General features: G+C 39.0%; 2 protein-coding genes across 5 annotated transcripts in view; one reads left to right on the forward strand and one right to left on the reverse strand.

Annotated features, from left to right (window-relative positions):
• ARFGEF1 (ARF guanine nucleotide exchange factor 1) overlaps positions 1-1,525 on the forward strand; it is a 108,098-nt gene extending 106,573 nt beyond the window's left edge. For both annotated transcript variants that reach the window (XM_090283597.1, XM_090283598.1), the window contains one exon: positions 90-1,525. In XM_090283597.1, coding sequence (XP_090139723.1) covers positions 90-254 — 165 coding nt within the window. In that variant the 3' untranslated portion in view covers positions 255-1,525. The remainder of the gene's footprint in view (positions 1-89) is intronic.
• A 1,127-nt stretch (positions 1,526-2,652) lies between these two features.
• The window catches only part of CSPP1 (centrosome and spindle pole associated protein 1), a 94,256-nt gene continuing 77,089 nt past the window's right edge, over positions 2,653-19,819 (reverse strand). For all 3 annotated transcript variants that reach the window (XM_090283602.1, XM_090283601.1, XM_090283600.1), the window contains 6 exons: positions 19,142-19,282; positions 17,390-17,436; positions 14,388-14,451; positions 7,093-7,202; positions 5,541-5,679; positions 2,653-3,489 (listed from right to left, as the gene is read on the reverse strand). In XM_090283602.1, the coding sequence (XP_090139728.1) occupies positions 3,278-3,489; positions 5,541-5,679; positions 7,093-7,202; positions 14,388-14,451; positions 17,390-17,436; positions 19,142-19,282 (713 nt within the window). In that variant the 3' untranslated portion in view covers positions 2,653-3,277. The remainder of the gene's footprint in view (positions 3,490-5,540; positions 5,680-7,092; positions 7,203-14,387; positions 14,452-17,389; positions 17,437-19,141; positions 19,283-19,819) is intronic.

A 19,819-nucleotide genomic window follows, 5' to 3' on the forward strand; every position in this document is an offset into this window, starting at 1 on the left:
CACCCCACAGATTTGACACCAAAGGGAGTTTTAGGTTCTGTGGTTTGGAATGCAGCACCACTAACGGAAAAATTCATTTTCCCTCCCAGTTTAAAGCTCATGCATCATTCTACTACCCTCTCTTATGTGAAATTATGCAATTTGACTTGATTCCTGAACTTCGTGCTGTCCTTAGAAGATTTTTTCTGCGAATTGGAGTCGTTTTTCAGATATCACAACGATCTGAACAGGAACTTGGAATACACAAGCAATGATGGGAACTTAATATTTTTCTCTTGGCGTTTACATCCCTTTGCTCTTTAAAAGGACCCTGGAGCTGAGGTTTCCTACCTGTAAAATGGCTTCTCTGAATTTCATTGTCTAAGGGTTACTGGTAAAGATGCTTAGAAACTAGGACTCAATATTACAACTCTCCAGTTCCTTTCAGTGATGGGTCCAGTTTGTCATGTTGGGCTTATGTTGAGCAGAAAGCCATGTCCGTTGTCAGCTTATGCTCATGTGTCCTTCCTTGTCCTCAGCGGCAGGAAGAGCCCCACATATTTTTGGCAGGTATGGAGGTGAAACTTACCCAAAGAACTATAGATGTAAAGATTTGAACTTCTGCAAGAAGTACAACTCAGGAGAGCTGTATTTTGAAGGATAAAATGTTTATAATTGGGGAGTAGGGGTAGAAGAAACTATTGTTCATGGGAAAAGATATTTAGCAACTATGGTATTCTTACTCTGAAATTTTTGCACACTCAGGCTATCTGAGATTCTGGTAATCATCCTTCTGTGAAAAATGTACAGAGATGCAGGTCTGTAATATAAAAATCTTAAACATTATATAGTTCTCTTTGCACTGTTTTATTTCTTTATTTTCTTATTCATTTGCTAAATACCTTTAATTTGTCAAATGCACTAAGAATTTGGGTTGAAATTTTTGTCTTTTTTTATTTTGTGGGGATTTTGGTTTTGCCCTTTGGGAGGGGGTTGGTAATTTTGAAGGTTTAACATACCCAGAAACTGTTGTGGCCGACACCTGTCATGATCAACAACAAAAAGGGTAGAGAATATTCCTATTGACATAACTACCTGTAATATACTTCTCTTAGGGCTTTTAAAGATGAGCCATTAAAATAGAATGATCCTTCATGGACTGAAACTTGAATCACTGCAAAATGAATCTAGGTCGCTGTCACTTTCTTTTCTTTTGGGTGGCGGGGCTTGATGTAGATTTTACTCTATGTACAGAATTTAATGTTCAATATATTAGAGTAACAACTCTGGCATGGTTTGGGGAGGTTAGATTTACTGGAAATGTATTCATACTGTGAATTGTGCTTGGGTGGTTAAAATGACAAGATTGTCAAGCATTCCATATTAACAGTGGATATAGAAAATTTTTTCAGATGGATAAAATGTATATGGTACAGATGTAAAGTTTTCTATGTAAAAAATTCTGTACAACTTCCTGTACAATATTGATTCTCATCTGGCATATTCTAATCAGGTTATAGATCAATAAAGTTTTTGGATTATTTCACCAATGCAATCAAAACCTGTGTAATTCATAGCCCCATGTTTTATTGATTTTTTTGTTTTGTTGTTTGTTTGTTTTAATTAAAAGACAATTAGGGGAAGGATATTTTCTGCCAGAACTACAAATTCAGTATTCTTTAGTTCTAAAATTTTCTTTCCAGCTTCTGACATTAGATTCTCCCCTACACCCTACTTTCTCAACCATAGGATATTCATAATTTAATATTTTGTGTGTATTTATTGATAACCCAGAGTAATGCTACATTATTTGAATAGCGAGAAAAAGCAGTAATGTCCCCACCGGGGCTGTTGGCAGTAGGGCATTGTGTGTCCTAGAAGTCAGTTCAAGTCGTGTGGTACAGTGGCATTGACAAGGAAAATTAATACATCAAGATAATTTCTCTGAGGGCTGTGTTCAAAAACAGGTTAAGTGTTCAGTCTTTGCTCTAACACCTCTCTTAGATAATGAGTAGTTTCTGAACTATGCATTTTTATAAGTCAACTATATTTATTACCCGCAAGATGGAGCCCCATTTCAGCCTAGCTGGACCCTATAGCTGGGAGTCCCCTACCTAGTTTCTCGGAGCCTCCATTACCTTCTGGACTGTCTAAGAGGTAAGTGTTTCAAATAACCTGGCAGTTTGTTATTTCATGGTATAGTATAGTAGCAAGACTTTCTCTAGAAGAGACAAGAGGCCTTCATCTAATTTTCAGGTGAAGATATCAGAAGAAAAATCTTTAGAGTAAAATAAGCAATGGTTAGATTACAAGTTGAGTATAAAATTCACATGCAGATGAAATTCAGAGTATCAGAAATTTCACACTTGAGGTAAATGTATCTGATCTTCTCTGCCATTAATTGGAAGAAAGTGTGCAGAAAGCAGTGCCTGTGGTGTACTCAGCTGTCGTGGTGCTAAAGACGCTAAATATTTATTTCCCAAAGTTTAAATTAATCTTTTTAAAAGGTACCTCTTATGAGAGTGACTAAAAAGACCGAGTCACTTATTGAAGGGTCCATGGTGTACAGCAAGGATTCCAGCCTGTCCTTGACCCTGGGTGTCCCTGCCTGTCTTCAACTTCTAGAACACCCTGTCTCGAAACATCAATTCTAGTTAAAATAAGAAGTCAACATTGGTAATAAAATATAATTTATTTCTTCTACCAAGAAGAAGTTAAATCATATAAATAAGTAAACTTCATTGGCACAAAAATAGAGGCAGAAAGGTGTAACATTTAGTACATGGCTCATGGGAATAAAATCAGTTATGACTCCCATCATTTATACTGAATTAGTAGTTATAAGTGACAGGGAAATAATTTGATTCTCTCATTACATAGCAACTGGAATAGTCACAGCTACAGCCGATGAATTTCCCAGCGAATTATTTCCCATAGCAGTAACAGGTGTGCATGTAACAGGCTCTGATCTCACAGGACTGTTGAGATACTCGTGTTTACTCACCTTACCAACAAGCGGAATTTACAGTGATGCACATAACCGTCAGTTGAGTTCATTACCACCCTGATTTATGGCAAAATTGTGCAAAAATAATCCTATACAATTCTAAATAGTGTATAAATTAATCATGCCCTTTTATTTATGTACATAATATACATCATCATGGAAAAATACACCTTATACACAGAAGGAACATAAATAACTTCCAGGTAGGGGTCAAAGTAGCACATATTAAAGGTTCAGAGTAAACATTCCTTTCACCTTAAAAGGCACTGCTGAGTCCAGTAAAGATTTATTTTAACCATGTGCAGTCGACAGGCCCTGCCAACTGAAAGTGCCTGGCTTTCCAGGAAGCTGCTGCCGCTCTTGGTCCAGCTGCTCTGCCATGAATTGTTTCAGCGTTTCTGAGGTGCCCGGGCGGAGCCAGGGTTCAGTTGCTACAGAGCTTGATCCATCATCACCCACATGATTCATGATGTCATCAGGGTCAACCAGTGAACTCTCGTCATCTAAAGGAGGCAAGAGGCATGACTCAGGTGGGTGGTAGGCAAGTGATGTGAACACAGCTCTGTACAGCTCTGCATTCTCCACAATGTTATGTTCTAAACTGTATGGGTTTTGTCCAGACACCCCTCATTTTAGAGGCAGGAAAGCAAACCCAGGAAGGGAGCCAATTTTATGAAACAAAATACAACTGAAGGTGCCTCCATGGTACTAGCACCATAGGGATCCGTCCCGAAGACAGCAGAGGAGACCGCAGCCAACATTACCTTGGCAGCAGGAGTGCAAGTTATTTTATTTTGTGTCGCCTTCAGGAGAAACTCAGTGGATACCATGCCAAACTTTGTTTTTGATTTAATAAGACTGGAAATACTCCCAACCTACAACATTGCTATAAGGAAATTAAAGGATATTTCAGGGAAGCTCTAGATGGGGATGAAACTACTTCCATTCTTAGAGCCTCCTAAGTGGTTGTGTCTACTCCATTAAGAGACAGCTCTTAATTTAGGTTTCATTTTTTAATTGAATTGATTGTACTCAATTTCTATATCTGTGTTTTACTTATAGATATAATAATAGGAAAATCTGTCTTCCTACCCTGTGATGTCAATTTCTTTTTTGTTTTTTTGTAAATTACATCTCCTGGTCTGTGAAGGATTGGCCCAGCAAAAGGACCTGTGCAATCAATTTAATGAGCAATCAATCCACATCGTACCAAAAAGTTCCTGTTTGAAAGGACAATGTTAAAAGAAAAAGTTTAGGAGTTGAACACCTTTTCAAAGAGTAAATTCTTATAATGCTCTGTCTTCTCAATTAAAAAATATCACTGTTAAATTTACAACTTATTGGTGCTAAAAGAAACTGAGGAACAGGAAACTCACAATACAAATTAAAAGAAAATGCTTTCTAACTAAAGAAAGCATTGCTTTCCCACTGTTCCATATTTTCCTAAGGATGATATGAAAAGTGCTACATTGCTTTTCTGTTTGCTGGTATTTGGTATGGAATTATCAGAACACATGACACCTTGACTGCCAGTGAGAGTACACGAGTACAGTTTTAAACTGAGTATTTATAAAGGTAAGATCTAAAAATATCTTACGAAAATTGCAATAAGAAAGTGATTGTAATGTAGCTCAACAGACTAGAGAAAACTGTCCAACTAGACTACTGCTCGTTAAAACTAACAATGAAATGGAAATTATGCACTATAAAATTGCCCCACTGCCCTGACAACCAGTAACGTCAGCATTACAGAGGTGGACCAGCGCTGGCTGAAGAGGGCACTGGTTGCCTAAGGAGCTGTCCTGCCTGCCTGTGCCTGATGAACCAGCTTTAACCTGCTTGTCACCAAAGCAATGATAGCAAAGCCCAACATGATGAGAAGACTAAACTTTGATTTACAAAAAAGATATTAACCTGAGGCTACTTGTGTCTACAGTACTGAAAGCCAAGTAAAAAGGTGAAAAAGCCCTGACCAGTGTGGCTCAGTTGTTTGGGCGTCACCCCGCAGAGCACAGAGTCAGGTTGCCAAATTCCCGATCGGGCAAATGTCTGGGTTTCGAGTTCGTCCCCGGTAGGGGCATGTATGAGAGGCAACCAATCAATGTTTCTCTCCCTCCCTTCCCCTCTCTCTAAAAATGTTTTTTAAAGGTAAAACAATTTTCTTTGTAGTACTACAAATTTATAATGTATATATTATATAAAAAACTCAAAGTTGTTCATTTCTGATAATCTCTCACTTTAGTAAGGGAAGTGTGATTCTGATACTAATGATCATTTTCCCTGCTGAAAGCAAGGCCTGGATATTTTTATAAGCAAAAGTTTTATCTGTTTAGAATCCACTCAGAAAAAGATATAGCCTCTCTGGTAGAAAGAATCTATTGTAAAATTAAACCTGAATGCTGGTTTTGCTGGATAGCTGTGTTACAGGCCCCACAACTCAAAAGGATTTCAAAACTCTTTGCCTCAGTCTCCCAACCACAAGTGAAAACTTCCATGTAAGCAGGTTAAAAGTCCTTACAAAATGTGCTATAGGCCCTTACACTTGGCCATTTACCTGTATTAATAGGCTTATTTTGAAGTTCATTCAATCTTCGCATCCGTTCCTCATTTCTCATTCTAATCTGATCAATGTTTATACTGGATACAGATTTTAAAGGGAGACCATCTGGTGGTACATTAGGACGACTGTTATCCTGTAGTCAGAAAACAGAACTTCAGAAATGACCCGTAACATAAAATATGTTCAGAATAAATTAAATGAATCAAAACATGTTCTTGCCCTTGATAAGTACACAATGTGATGAACAGAATAAAACATATATTCTAACTAGAGGCTGAGATGAAGGTATTACATTTGTGATAACATGGAACACTACCAGACTGGATAAAGGTAGAAAACATAGTTGCCATATAACCCAGCAATTCTCCTAGGTATATATGCAGAAGAGATGAAAACATAAAAAAAGAAAAAGTGTACACGAATGTTAAAAGCAGCAGTATTCATAACAAAAAGTGGAAACAACCTAAGTGTCCATCAGGTGTAGGATGGATTTAAAAATGTGGACTATACATAAATGGAATAGTGTTCAGGAATAAAAAGGAATCAAATACTGACATGCTATAACTTAATGACCCTTGAAAGAAAAACAGCCAGTCACAAATGACCATATATGGTATGATGTCATTTATGTGTCCAGAGAAGGCAGATCTATAGACAGAAAGTTGATTAGTGGTTACTAGGAAAACAAAGTTATTGCCACCTGATGAAGCTGTACATATAATTTAATAATAGCATTTGTCATTTGGTGACATACTAGACTCAGTACTAAATGCTCCACATGTGTTTTGTAACTATCTCCATGTTATATATAAGGCAATACACACGGAGTTTAAGAAGTTGCCTTAAGATGCTTACCCAACAAAGAAGTGACCATGTTGGGACATGTACTAAGGGCTCCAAAGTCTGCACGTGTTACAACACTTTAAAAACATTAACACATGTTCTGTGAGTATCAGCCTTCCTATCAATTTGACTTTGGGCAAGTCTATGTGATAATGTAGCAGGCTTTCCAGTAAATGGTTATCAGTTGCTTCTGTGGCTTCCCTGAAATCCATATATTCTGCAGGTGGAAAGAGGGAAGTTAGGGTAAGGAATTAATATTTATAAGGCAGAGACTCTGTGCCAGGTACTAGGCTTACGCTTAAAGCCACCCTGGGAGATGGGAAAATACTACCTCGAAGAAGCCAAGGCATTGAGTTCAGTGACCTGCTTAAGGTCATCCAGCTGTTCGCTGGTAGAGCCTAGGTTCAGACCCTGTGTCCACCACATCAGAGCAAGTACTTTTTTAAAAATTGATTTTAGAGAGGGGGAGAGAGAAAAAAATTGATTTGTTCCACTTATTTATGCATTCATTGGTTGCTTTTTGTACGTGCTCTGACTGGGGATTGAACCCACAACCATGGCGTATCAGGATGATGCTCTGATCAACTGAGCCACCCAGCCAGGGCGCAAGTACTTTTTATTGGGCCACACCAGTTTAGCAAGGGTTGGAACCCAGACAACCTAAACTGAAAAGGGAGAGAAGAAAAGGGCATTTCATACATACAAAGGCCAGTCCTTTCAATTTGCTCCTCCTGCGCTCCCTTGCAGAGGGCAGCTGTGACGGCGGGAGGACAGCACCCTCTTCAAAGGCGGGATAAGTCTCTCCAAAAGCACCTAGAAGGACCACACCAGGGAGAAGTCAGACATTCCCCACTTCAGATCTTAGCTAAACCAAGACTACTTTTTATTAGCTTTGAGATGTTATTTACATATAATAAAATTCACCCACTATAAATGAACAGAGTTCAATGATTTTTATAGAATTGTGCAATCACTATAGTCTAGTTTAAGAACATTTTTATCATTTCAGAAAGTTCCCTTGTGCTCACTGGCAATCATTCCCCATTCCCACCTGCCCAGCCCCATGGAAACACTGGTCTGCTTTCATCTCAATGGATTTACCTTTCCTGACATTCCACATAAGTGTAATTATACAACGTAATATGTTATCTTTCACTTAGCATGTATTCGAGGTTCATTTATGGTGCAACATATCAGTAGTTCATTCTTTTCTCACTGGTGAACAGTATTCACCAATCTGTGGACATTTAAATTGTTTCTAGTTGGCAACTATTAATGCAATTATGAAATATTAATGGACATGTCTTTTTATGGTCATGTTTTCATTTCTTTGGGGTGTATTCCTAGGAGTGAAATTGCTGGGTAATTCAACATTTATCCTTTTCGAGGAACTGTCAAACCATATGCAAAAGTGGTTTTACCCATTTTACATTATGACAAAGTTCTAGTTTCCCCATATCTTCACCAACATTTGATATTGTCAGTATTTTTTTAATTTTTAAAACTGTTCAATTGTAACTGATATTCAATAGTATATTAGTTTCAGGTGTACAGCATAGTGGTTAGACATTTATACCAAGCGGTGCGATTGCTGGAAGGTACGGTAAGAGAATGTTTACTTTTGTACAAAACCACCTCAGTGTCTTCTGAAGTGGCTGTACCTCTTCGTAGTCCCTCCACCAGGGAGTGAGAATTCCTGTTGCTCCATATCCTCTCCAGTGTTTGGTGGTGTCATGTTTTAGATTTTGGCCATTCTAATCATTGCTGTGTTAATTTGCATTCCCCTGATGACATATGATGTGGAGCATCTATTCATATGCTTATTTAATTAAGTGTCTGCTGGATCTTTTGCCCATCTTTTAATTAGGTTATTCTTATCTTACTCATGAGCTTTAACAGTGCTTTTGATATTTTGGATAACAGTCCTATACTAAAGGTATCTTTTCCAAATTTTTTTTTTCACTGTGCATTGTCTTCTCATTCTCTTGACATTCTTTTACAGAACGTTGATTTTTAATGAAGTCTAATTATCAATTATTTATCTCATGGATTGTACTATTGTTGTATCGAAAAAGTCACTGCCATTCCCAAGTTCATGTAGCTTTTCTCCTGTGTTATCTTCCAGAAGTTTTATAGTTTTGTGTTTCACATTTAGATATAAGGTCCCTTTTAGTTGATTTTTGTGAAGGATGTAAGGTCTTCATTAAGATTCTTTCTTTCTTTTTTTTTTTCTGTGTAGGTGTCCAGTTCTAGCACCATTTATTGAAAAGATTATTTTCCTCAGTTGCACTGCCTTTGCTCTCTTGTCAAAGATCAGGTGACTGTACTTGTGTGGGTCTATTTCCGGACACCACAGTCCAACCCTCATCTGTTCTTTTGCCAGCACCACATTGTCTTGACTACTGTAATATTATAGTAAGTCCTGAAGTCACGGAGCATTAGTCCTCCACTTCTCTTCTTCTTCAATATTGTATTAGCTCTTTTCCCTCTCCATATAAACTTTAGAATCAGTTATCCACAACATAACTTGCTGGGATTTTGACTGGGTTTGCATTGAATCTATAGATCAAGTTAGGAAGAATGGATATACAGTAGTCCCTCTTTATATCACGGTTCACTTATCGCGGCCTCACTGTATCGCGGGATTTTTTAAAATATTATATTTAATTATTTATCATGGATTTTTTGCTATATCGCAGGATTTTATGGTACTGTATATGTGTGTTGTTAAAGTTACGTAGGTTTAAGAGTGTAGAATATGTTTAAGAACATAAGTAGTGTTTATAAAAGTGTGGAAAAGGTTAATAAGGGAGTGGGAAAGGTTAATAAGGGACTGGGAATGGTTTATAAGTGTGTGGGAAGGGTTTATAAAGCCTTAAAATATATATAAATACTAAAATAAATATAAGGTTCCTGCTTCGCAGATTTTCACCTGTCGCAGGAGGGCATCTAGAATGTAATACCTGCAATAAGTGAGAGAATACTGTACTGATAATACTGAGTTTCCCAATCCACGAACATTGAGTATCTCTCCATTTATTTACTTTTATTTTTTTCATAAGTTTGTAGTTGTCCTCATATTAATATTTTTTGAGGGGGGTTAGATTTATTTCTTTTTAGGGGACTGCTCATGTGATATTGTGGGGTATTTGGGGGTTTTATTTTTTTACTGAGGTAACATAGGTTAATAACAAATTTCAGGTGTACAACATTATAATTTGATACCTGTGTACTCTAATGCATGTTCATCACCAAAAGTCTAGTTTCCATCCATTACCCTCTGTCTGAACCACTTTACCCATTTCACATTACCCCCCACCCCCATTCCCCACTGGTAGCCCCCATTCTGTTGTATCTGTTTGGTTTTTTTCTTAGTTCATGTTACTTTTTTGTTTTATATTTCACATATGAGTGAAATCATATGGATTTTGTCCCTTTCCCTCTGATTTCATTTAAGATAATCCCTTAAGATCTTTCCACATTGTTCAAAATGGCAACATTTCATCTTTTTTTTTTTTCACATTCCATTCCATTGTGTATATATTATATGTTTTATTATCACATCTTCTTTATCCACTCATCCATTGATGGACATTCAAGTTATTTCCAATCTTGGCTATTGTAAATAATGCTGCATTGAACATGGGGGTACATTTATCTTTTCAGTACTTCCTTATTGGAAGTATCATTTACATGTATCCTCTCCCATTCAGTTGGCTGCCTTTTTATTTTGTTGATGGTTTCTTTGGCTGTGCAGAAATTTTTAGTTTCCTACAATCCCACTTTTTTTTTTTTTTTTTTGCTTTTGTTCCCCATGCCTTTGGAGTCAAAGTCCCCAAAACATTACAAAGAAAAAATGTTTTTGAAGCTCAGTGCCTATGTTTTCTTCTATGTGTTTAAAGGACTTTCCCTTCTCCATTGTATATTCTTGGCTCCTATGCTGTAAATTAGTTGCCCACATATATGTGGGTTTATTCCTGGGCTGTAAATTCTGTTCCACTGGTCTGTGTCTTTTTCTGCCAATACCATACTTTTTTGATTACCATGCCTTTGTAGTATAATTTGAAATTGAGGCATGTGCTTTCTGCAGCTTTGTTCTTTTTTCTCAAGATTGCTTTGGTTATTTGAGGTCTTTTGTGGTTCCACAGGAATACTGTTCTATTTCTGAGAATAATGCCATTAGAATTTTGATAGGGATTGCATTGACTCTGTAGATTGCTTTAGGTAATGTAGACATTTTAACAATGTCAAGTCTTCCAGTCCAAGAACACAGAGTATCTTTCTATTTCTTCTGTGTCTTCAACTTCTTTCAATGTCTTATAGTTGTCAGTGTACACATCTTTCACCTCCTTTGTTAAATTTATTTCTAGGTATTTTATTCTTTTTGTTGCAACTATAAATGGAATTGTTTTCTTCATTTCTCTTTCTGATAGTTCATTGTCAATATATAAAAACACTACAGACTTTCGTATGTTGACTTTTCTGTCTTGTAATTTACTTATACTTGATTTCTAGTTTCATACTGTTGTGGTGGAAGGAGAAGCTTGGTGTGATTTCAGTCTTCTTAAATTTATTGAGACTTGTTGTGTGTCCCAGCATATGGTCTATCTTTGAGAATGTTTCATGTGCACTTGAGAAGAATGTATTATGTTGTTTTGGGATGAAAAGTTTTATAAATATCTACTGTTCTAATGTGTCTTATAAAATATTCATTGTTCATCTGATCTAATATTCTGTGTCATTTAAGGCTGATGTTTCCTTGTTGACTTCCTGTCTGTATGATCTGTCCATTGGTGCAAGTGAGATGTTAAAGTCTCCTCCTATTAATGCACCGCTATCTATGTCTCTCTTTACATCTAACAATAATTGCTTTAGCCCTGGCTGGTGTGGTCCCATTGGTTGCAGTGTCGGCCTGCAAGCCAACAGATCACGGGTTTGATTCCCAGTCAGGGCACATGCTTTATATATTTTGGTGCTCCCAGGTTGGTAACGAGATATAAGTATGGCTACACTCACTTTTCTCTGGATACTATTTGCTATGAGTATCATCATCCACACCTTATCTTTGAGTCTGTGTTTGTCTTTGAAACTGAGATGGTCTCCTGAAAGGCAGCACATAGTCAGGTCTTGCTTTTTAATCCATCCAGCTAGTCTCTGTCTATTAATTGGTGACTTCAGTCTATTTACATTTAGGTCAATTACTGATATCTAAGGACTTACTGCCATTTTATCTTTTGTTTTCTCATTGCTCTGTATCACTATTGTTTCTTTTTCCTTCTGCCACTGTCTGTTCTCATAGTTCGGTTTTCTATGTTTTTCTCCATTTTTCTATCTTTTTTTTTTTTATGTTTCATGTCTCAGCTCTGGATTTTGTGGTTATGAGGTTTTTATCAAACATCTCATGGATTAGAAAGTCCTTTTTCTTCTCGAGCATCTTGTCTTCATTCACCTATACAAATTCTATCCTCTTCTTCCTCTTTTTGTTGCCACAAATTATGCCTGTCTGTGTGTGTTCCTTACCAAACTGCAGTTGCTATAGTTATGTTAATGCTTCCCCCCCCTTTAACCTTTATGTTATACAAGCGTTTAACACCCTATAATAAAAGAGTTGCAATTTTCTGCTTTTGTCTGTCACCTGACTCCAAGTTTTGTGCACTGTGATCTTCTTTCAGGTAGAAGCAAGCTCCTTTCAACATTTCTTATAATGCAATTCTCACAGTAAATTACCTAAGCTTTGTTTTATTTAAATCCTTTATTTCTTCTTTATACAAAGGAGAAATTTTCTAGATGTTATTCTTGGCTAGTGGTTTCTATCTTTCAATGTGTTAAATATATGATTCTAGTCTCCTAGTTTGTTGGGTTTCTGCGGAAAAATCTGATAACCTGACAGGGTTTCCTTTGTAGTTACTCTTTTTCCATGACTGCCTTGAAAATCCTTTATAATTAACTTTTTCAATATAATCTGTTGAAGAACATCTCTCGTTTTCTTCTTTTTTTCTTTTTCTTTTTTTTTTTTTGCATTGAGATAATTTAAGTATTCTAGTAGCTTCTTGTATTTATATGTCCAGTTCCTTCCCAAAGTTAGGGAAGTTCTCATGAATTATTTTTTGACTAGGCTTTCTGTTCCCTTCTCCCTCTCCTCTTCCTCTGTGACACTCATTATCCTTATGTTGCCCTTTCTAATAGAATCACATAGTTCCTGTAGAGTTCTTTCATTTAAAAAAAATCTTAGTTCTCATCTTCCACCTGAATTGTTTCTAGATTTTTATCTTGAGCTCACTAATTCTCTCTTCCATGTGTTCTCCTCTATTTCCAATACTTTCCAATGCATTCTTCATCTCATTTATTGAATTCTTCAGCTGCAGAACTTCTTTTTCAAAGTTTCAATTTCGTTGGTAAAGTACTCCTGGTCATTAATTTTATTCAATGAAACTGCCCTTCTGAGGTCTTTTGTGTCTCGATTTTTTGTGACTGCTATTTTGAATTCTCTTATCATTCATATCCCAGTTTTCCATGACTTAGAGTTTGATTTCTGAAGAACTGTCATTTTCTTTATGTTACCATGTTACCTTGGTGGTTTGTGTGATTGATAGGTTGTTCCTCTGAAGGCACATTTGAATTAGTAATACCTTTCTTAGGTACCATTTTTATTTTATCAATTCAGTAGGAGGATAATTAGAGGTCTCTTCTTTATATGCAGTAAATAGTGCTAAAGCATAATTTTTTGCTTCCTCTTACATGTTCTACTTGCACCTCTGGGTGGTGATGGGGGGCGTTGCTGTGATTGTGCAGTTGTCACTTGGGTGACCAGGGAGGTCAGTGTTTCTGCTCTGTCCAGGAGACCTGGGTATCAGGAAACCACCACCATGGTAGGGGATGTGCCCAGTGTGAGGGAGCCAGGTTCCTGAGCCCACTGCTGCCTGGCTCCCTACAGCAGCTGGCACCACTGTGTTGTAGTCAGGAGGATGTGGACACATCTCCACCGCTGCTGCCAGGCTCTTCTACAGTCAAGGGAGAGAGCTGGGTTCTCAGGCACCAATGTTGCGTCTGCTCTTCTTGCCCAGTGCCTGGCCACCTCATGGTTGTTACAATGTGAGTTCAGACTAGTCACTGCTTCTGCAAGGCTTGAGGCCACTTAGAAAGAGGTACAGGCTACAGAGAAGCCAGCACTGCTCTTCTAGGGGTTTATGTACCTTTTAGAGATTTTTAGGAGAATCCACAGTATGAGCTGAGACAGGTCACTTATGTGAAGCATGTTTGTTGGGTGGGGTGGACAGTATTAGCCAGGTTAATGGGGGGCTTAGATTTGGTGGCAGCCTGCAGCAAAGGAACAGTGACACTTGCTCACACTTTCTTCCCCGCAGAGAGCCATCGTGACCCCTGTCCCTCCAGCCCTCACCCTGAAGCTAGTGAATTCAGCTCCACCCCCTGTATCCCTGGCACTTTTCAAGCTATTGCCCCTGCAAGCTTAAAGCAAGTTGAACTTGAGAGTCCAGGCACGGGCCCCTCAAGAGAAACGCCTGGGACCCCAAAAGCCCCAATGGTTTTTACAGCCAGATGTTATGGGGACTCCTCTTTCCAGCACTGGTGTCCCAGGCTGGAACATGCCATGTGGAGCTGGAACCCCCTGTTCCCCAGAGGGAACCTCTGCAGCCAAGACATCCCTCCCGATTTCTTCGTCACCCACTGTGTGTGGGTCCTGCCCATTCCATGTCTCTACCCCTCCTACCAGTCTCGATGTGGCTGCTGCTTTAAATTCTTAGTTGTAGGATTTCTGCTCAGCTAGCCTTCAGGTGGTTCTCAATGACCATTTTTTTTAATAATTTGGTTGTAATTTTGATGTGGTTGTGGGAGGAAAGAAGCACAGCATTTAGCTTTGCCACCATCTGGACTAGAAGTCCTTCCTATGACTCATTAAGTTAATTTTAATTATTCTGATTTGGAAAAGTTATAAGCCATGTTTTGTAACAAATAGATTGGTAAAATAAATATACTCACCAATAAAAGCACTATCAGATTCCAATAATGAATTTTTCAAGAAATCATTAGCATCATCTCTGGGCTAAAAGAAACATCATATATTAATTACTATTTTTATTAGGCATATGTTTCCAGCTATCCAAAAACTTAGCAAAATAGGATGGCGAGAAGTAGGACTTGCTGTTTCCTTCCAAAATTACATTCCAATGCTCAGAAAACATAGGAAAAACCCTTTCATTAAGGATTATGTTACTGGTGATGAAAATAGAGTATGAAGTAATGAACCCAACTGAACATTATAAATCTTTAAACCATTGTTGAGATTCATTCCATCTTTCATTAAATCTGTATAGTGCACTGTTTCCTCCATGCTAGGAAGTGGAGATGCAAAAAGGAGTAAAAGTATTTCTGCTCTGGAGTAGATCATGGTCCCATGGGGAGAGAGAGAGGCCTGCCCTCTATAATGGCAGCCTTATGTGACAGCTGTCACCACGAAGGCATAGCACAGATCTAGAGCCACAGAAGGTAGGGTTAAAAAAATGCTAGCGTGGGGCTTGTCATGAGCTCTCAAAATGAGAGGTAACCTCACTGCCCTGCACCTCCCACCATATTTCTAGAATGTACTAAAAAACTCTAGTTAAGAGCTGTCATTTTTTTAATGTAACACATTCCACTGATACATAGCACAATTATGAGAAAGTTTTTTGGTTTCACTGAATTCTTCCACACACTGAATTTAAATCTCCTTTTTAACACCCATTGACTCTACTTCTGCTTTCTAGCTTGATAATAATTGTGATGAGGATAATGGCATCTAATGTTTATCAAATGGTCTGAACCAGCTGCTGTTGCCCACCCTCTCTTCTGCTGCATCACCACCCCTCACATAGCTGAGCGGAGTGCGTGAGTGCACCTAGGCCCTATCCTCTCTGTGGCAATCTTCCCATCTCATCCAGTTTCTAGGAAAATGACCCCAAAATTGAGCTTTTTTGTCAAAACAAAGGTAAACTGTTGGCTTATGCTGAGTTTCTGCTCAACAGAATATGGTGGTATCATTTTAACCAAAAATCTAAATGTTAAATTTCAGTATATTTTCACTGAGAAATGTGGTTGCCACCTATAAAGAAGCCTACCGACCTGCAGAGGATTCAGGAATAGGTGTCGGCACAGCTCAGGCCACACAGCCTGGAGACAGGGAGCTCTAGGGTCCAGCCTGGGTTCTAATCTGGGTTTTACTCCTCACTGAGGTTTTCTCATATACACAGGGATAAGCATGCCTTGGTGTGAACTTCAGAGAAATAAATGTCAAGTACCTGGCACCGGTACAGTGTCGCTGCCGTAGCTATTAGCAACATTGTTATCGTTATCAGATTAAAACCAAGCACCCTCAGCTACCAACTTCTAACCCTGAGCAACTAGCCACCTAGCTGGGCTTTACTTCTCTCTCTCAAAATGAGGATAATGCTACCTGTACTGTTAATGTGTGTGAAGATTAAATTTATTTCTAAACTCGATCTTTTCACCTGAACTCTGCCTCTTGTCTATCAACTTGCAAGCTCCAGCTGTTAGTCTAATAGGCTTCTCCAACTTACCACGTCTAAAACTAAGTTCCGGGTTTTCTCCCCCAGCCCTAAACTTTTTTCTATTTCTCAACCTCTGTAAATAGCAACTCCCAACCAAAAACTTGAGACCTCTCATGCCCCACATTCATTACATCAAAAAGCCTATCAGGTCTCCTTTCAGAGTAAAGCCAGCCGCTTCTGACTGCTTGCACTTCTCCAGCCCTGGCTGCGTCAGCTGGTCTCTCACAAAATCCCAGCAGGAGCGTCCTGTCCCCTCCATCTGTTCTCAATGAATAGCAGTCAGTGATCGTGATAAAACATGAAATAAATCACACCCCTCCTTTGCTCAAAAACTTTGGAAACTCCCAATACATTCAGCACGTAGAAGGCAATATCCTGTGACAGCCTGTGACGCCCTGCAGTCCAGCCTGTCCTCTCTCCCACGAGGACTCAGGGTTCTCAAGCCTCCCAGACCGTCTCTCTGCTCCTTGCATGCGCCCAGCCTTGCCCGGCCTGGGGCCTCTCCTTCCTATAGATGTGTCCCACCTCCCTGAGGTCTTCATTTGAATGTTACCTACTTGGTGACCCCCCCCCCCCGACCACTCTATTTCAAACTGTAAACTGTCTCACCTTGAAACTCCCAGCACCCCCTTCCCCAGCTATCAGTTTCCCCAGAACCCCACAACTGAAGGTACTATATATATTATATATTTATTGTCTCTCCCTCTTACCAGAAAGTAAGTCCCCAGAGGGCAGGGATTTTTGTTAGTATTGTTCACTCCTTTATCTCCAGCACCTAGAATAGTACCTGGTCCATAGTAAGTATTCAGTAAATATTTGTTGTGTGAAAATGGCTCATCCGTTCCTTTTCTTCAGTCTTTGCACAGAAGTTCCTCCTCAGGATGAGTGACATCCTTACCTTGCTTATTTTCTTTATAGGCCTGACCTGCAGCTAATATTGACAGCAAACGCTTATACTGCACACTCATTATGGGCCAGGTCCTATTCTAGGGACTTTCAATGTAATATCTCAATTCTCACAAGCCTTGAGCTCTTTATTACTTATTTAATAAGCATTTAATTATTACATGCTAGGTCTGTCCCTTTGTGCCTTGCAAATATTAATGAATTTAATTCTTACAGCCACCTCAGAGGCAAGTACAGTTGTCCCATTTCACAGATTAGGATGCTGAGTCACAGAAAGATTAAATAACTTACCTGAAGTCACACAGCTGAACTCTTAACTATTTGAACAGCCTAGCTCTAGGGTCTTGTTCTTAGCTCTTACAATATACTTTCTCTACTGGCACCTTTAGCTACCCACTACACTGATGAGACAAGATTTTAAATCCTTAATTTAATATGCCTAAAAATTCAAAATTGGAATACTCACTTGTCATGTTCCTAAAAATTTTATCCCCCAAAAACTAGCTTGAAAAATTAGAACTGGTCCCTTACCATTCTGTGCTCTTGTACTTTAGCGCTTGGGATGGCATCCAAGTCCACTGTAGTCAATGGAGAACAAAAACAAATGAAAAGGTTAGAAAACATTTAAAAAGTAAAATAAAATTTAGAGTATCTTTGTGACTATCTGATAGAAATTACTTCACATTACAGACTTTACAGACTTTTTAAGATATTCCTTGCTTATTAATAAATATAACCCAGTATTCATTCTAGTTGGATAAAATTCTCCCATTCACATTAATGAATATGAGAAGTAAAATCATTGTGAACTTGAAGCTGATGCCTACAGGAAAAGAAAGCAATGCAGGATTCTTCATCATCCTCTCACAGTTCTACAATTTGCAGAAATTTGTTAAGCAGAGTTAAACAGGGGGCCTCCTCACATCTGATTAAAGGAAGATAACCCAATTCCAGGTCCCTGGTTCCAGGGGCAAAATTTTGAATTAGGTATCCCAAAGGCCCCTCTATAATTTGAGCAGTGTCCCTACGTGTTCCTTTGAATAGTATATTTTCTCCATTTAGATACTGCCGTTGGGAATAAACAGACGGCCAAAGATAGCCTGTATTTGTATTACTTCTCAGAATATTTTATAGATATGCTTGTAATCATTTTATAGTTAAACTATATTCTTATGAATTAAGTCATCATAGTGTTTGTTAGAGCTGCGGGTGGTTGCCGTGGGGAATGGATACCCTCCATGCCAAAATGCACCTGTGTCGAACTGGGGACTACTTTTGGGTCTCCTAAAGATAAATTCCACTAAAACAGATAAACATTGAAAAATGCACTTGCTTCTCTCTTCTCTCCTGACAACATGCCCACTATTCATCACAGAATTTGGATTATTCTGCCGTCATAGGGTGATCTATGAAACCATTGGTTAAAATTCTGTATCAGATGGAGGGAAAATTTTCCCTGTATCAGTCATTTCCCATGTTGACCTGTGACAGGGCCAAAAGTGCCCCGTACCTCTTACCCCTGTGATGGTCTCATGTGGTGGAGAACGGCTCCTCAGATGTGCAGGCCACACCTGCCCGCCAAGGTAGGGGCTGAGATTTTCCTAAGTACAACTGATAGGACCGTTGCTTCATAATCTGGTTACCTAACGGTTGCATTTTTATGACTCATGTCCCATGACCACCCTCAAGGCCTGAAGGCTGACAGAGCTGGAGAAAGATGTGTGGGGGTCATGCGGTCACCCACCCCGTCAACAGGGGCTATCAATGCTCTGAGGCAACTAGCTCCTCTCTGCCTCCAGGTGCCTGACCACCCCTGCCCCCACTGACACCCCAAGGAACCCTAGATCTCTCCCTTGCAGCATTCACCACCCTTACACTTTTTAGCATCTAACTTCTCCAACAGAGTATAAGCTGATGCTTTAGACTTAATGCCATATCAAAACTTAAAACAGGCACACACAATAGAGAAATGCCCTACAGGGCACTGACGTGTTTGCACAGCACCCTCCCCTTGGATCCTAGTTCCTGGTGGCACAGGGCCTAGTCCAGGCCCTCAGTCCTCCTAGTTATAGTGAATGGCGAGGCCCTGCTCACACATGGATACCTGACCCCAGCCACGCCAGTCAGAGCCTTTTCTGGGACTAGCGACCAAAGGGCCACAAGATCAGAGAGCTGCCAATAGAAGGAGCCTGCTTGGGACTGAAATCAATACAAAAGATGGAGGAAGAAGGCGGACAACAAAACCCGTTGATCCTATTGGAAACAGTAATGGTTATTTCTCACCTTCAGCACCTTCCTGCATTTTCAGTCTATTTAGTCTCTTCTGCTGCGCTCTCAGCAGGGCCTGCTGCTGAATCTCTAAGGTGTAATGATCTCTTGGAGGATCCGGGTACATAAATTTCAGATCAACTCGTGTTTCTGAATCTGACCCAAAAAATGTAATAAAACTGTTAAATCTTATTTTCAAACAAGACTTTCTGAAACTTCACTGTAACATGAGTAACCTAAATTTCAAAATCAAGGAACAATATAATTAATGGGACATCATCAAATCAAAGGGCATTAAAATCATAAAACTAAACACAAAATTAATATCCTTTAAATAAATGCCTTTTCACAAAGCTAGAAACATCATAAGGAAGCCCCCAAAACAAGCAGCAGCTTATTGGTGCATTCCCTATCCCTACTACACCACTCCCTCAGATGCCACTCAGAGCAGACAGCAGGGCAACTAGGGACAGACACTTCCTGCAGTCAGTCATATGGCTAAGAATGAGGCAGCCATGGGACAGTGTAATCACAGCCGATCCCTATGATATGTGGAAGAATGAAAATATAGTTACTGGCTAGTTAATATTTTAGCCATTGCAAATATGCAAAAAGCAAGATAAAAGCAGACTGGCTAGAACTTTAGGTGGGGTATCAGTCTAAGAATTCACCTGTGCTACAAATTCAGGAGAA

The sequence above is a fragment of the Furipterus horrens genome, unplaced genomic scaffold (assembly GCF_987537825.1).
Source record: "Furipterus horrens unplaced genomic scaffold, mFurHor1.1.pri manual_scaffold_7, whole genome shotgun sequence".
In the NCBI taxonomy this organism is placed as follows: Eukaryota; Metazoa; Chordata; class Mammalia; order Chiroptera; family Furipteridae; genus Furipterus; species Furipterus horrens.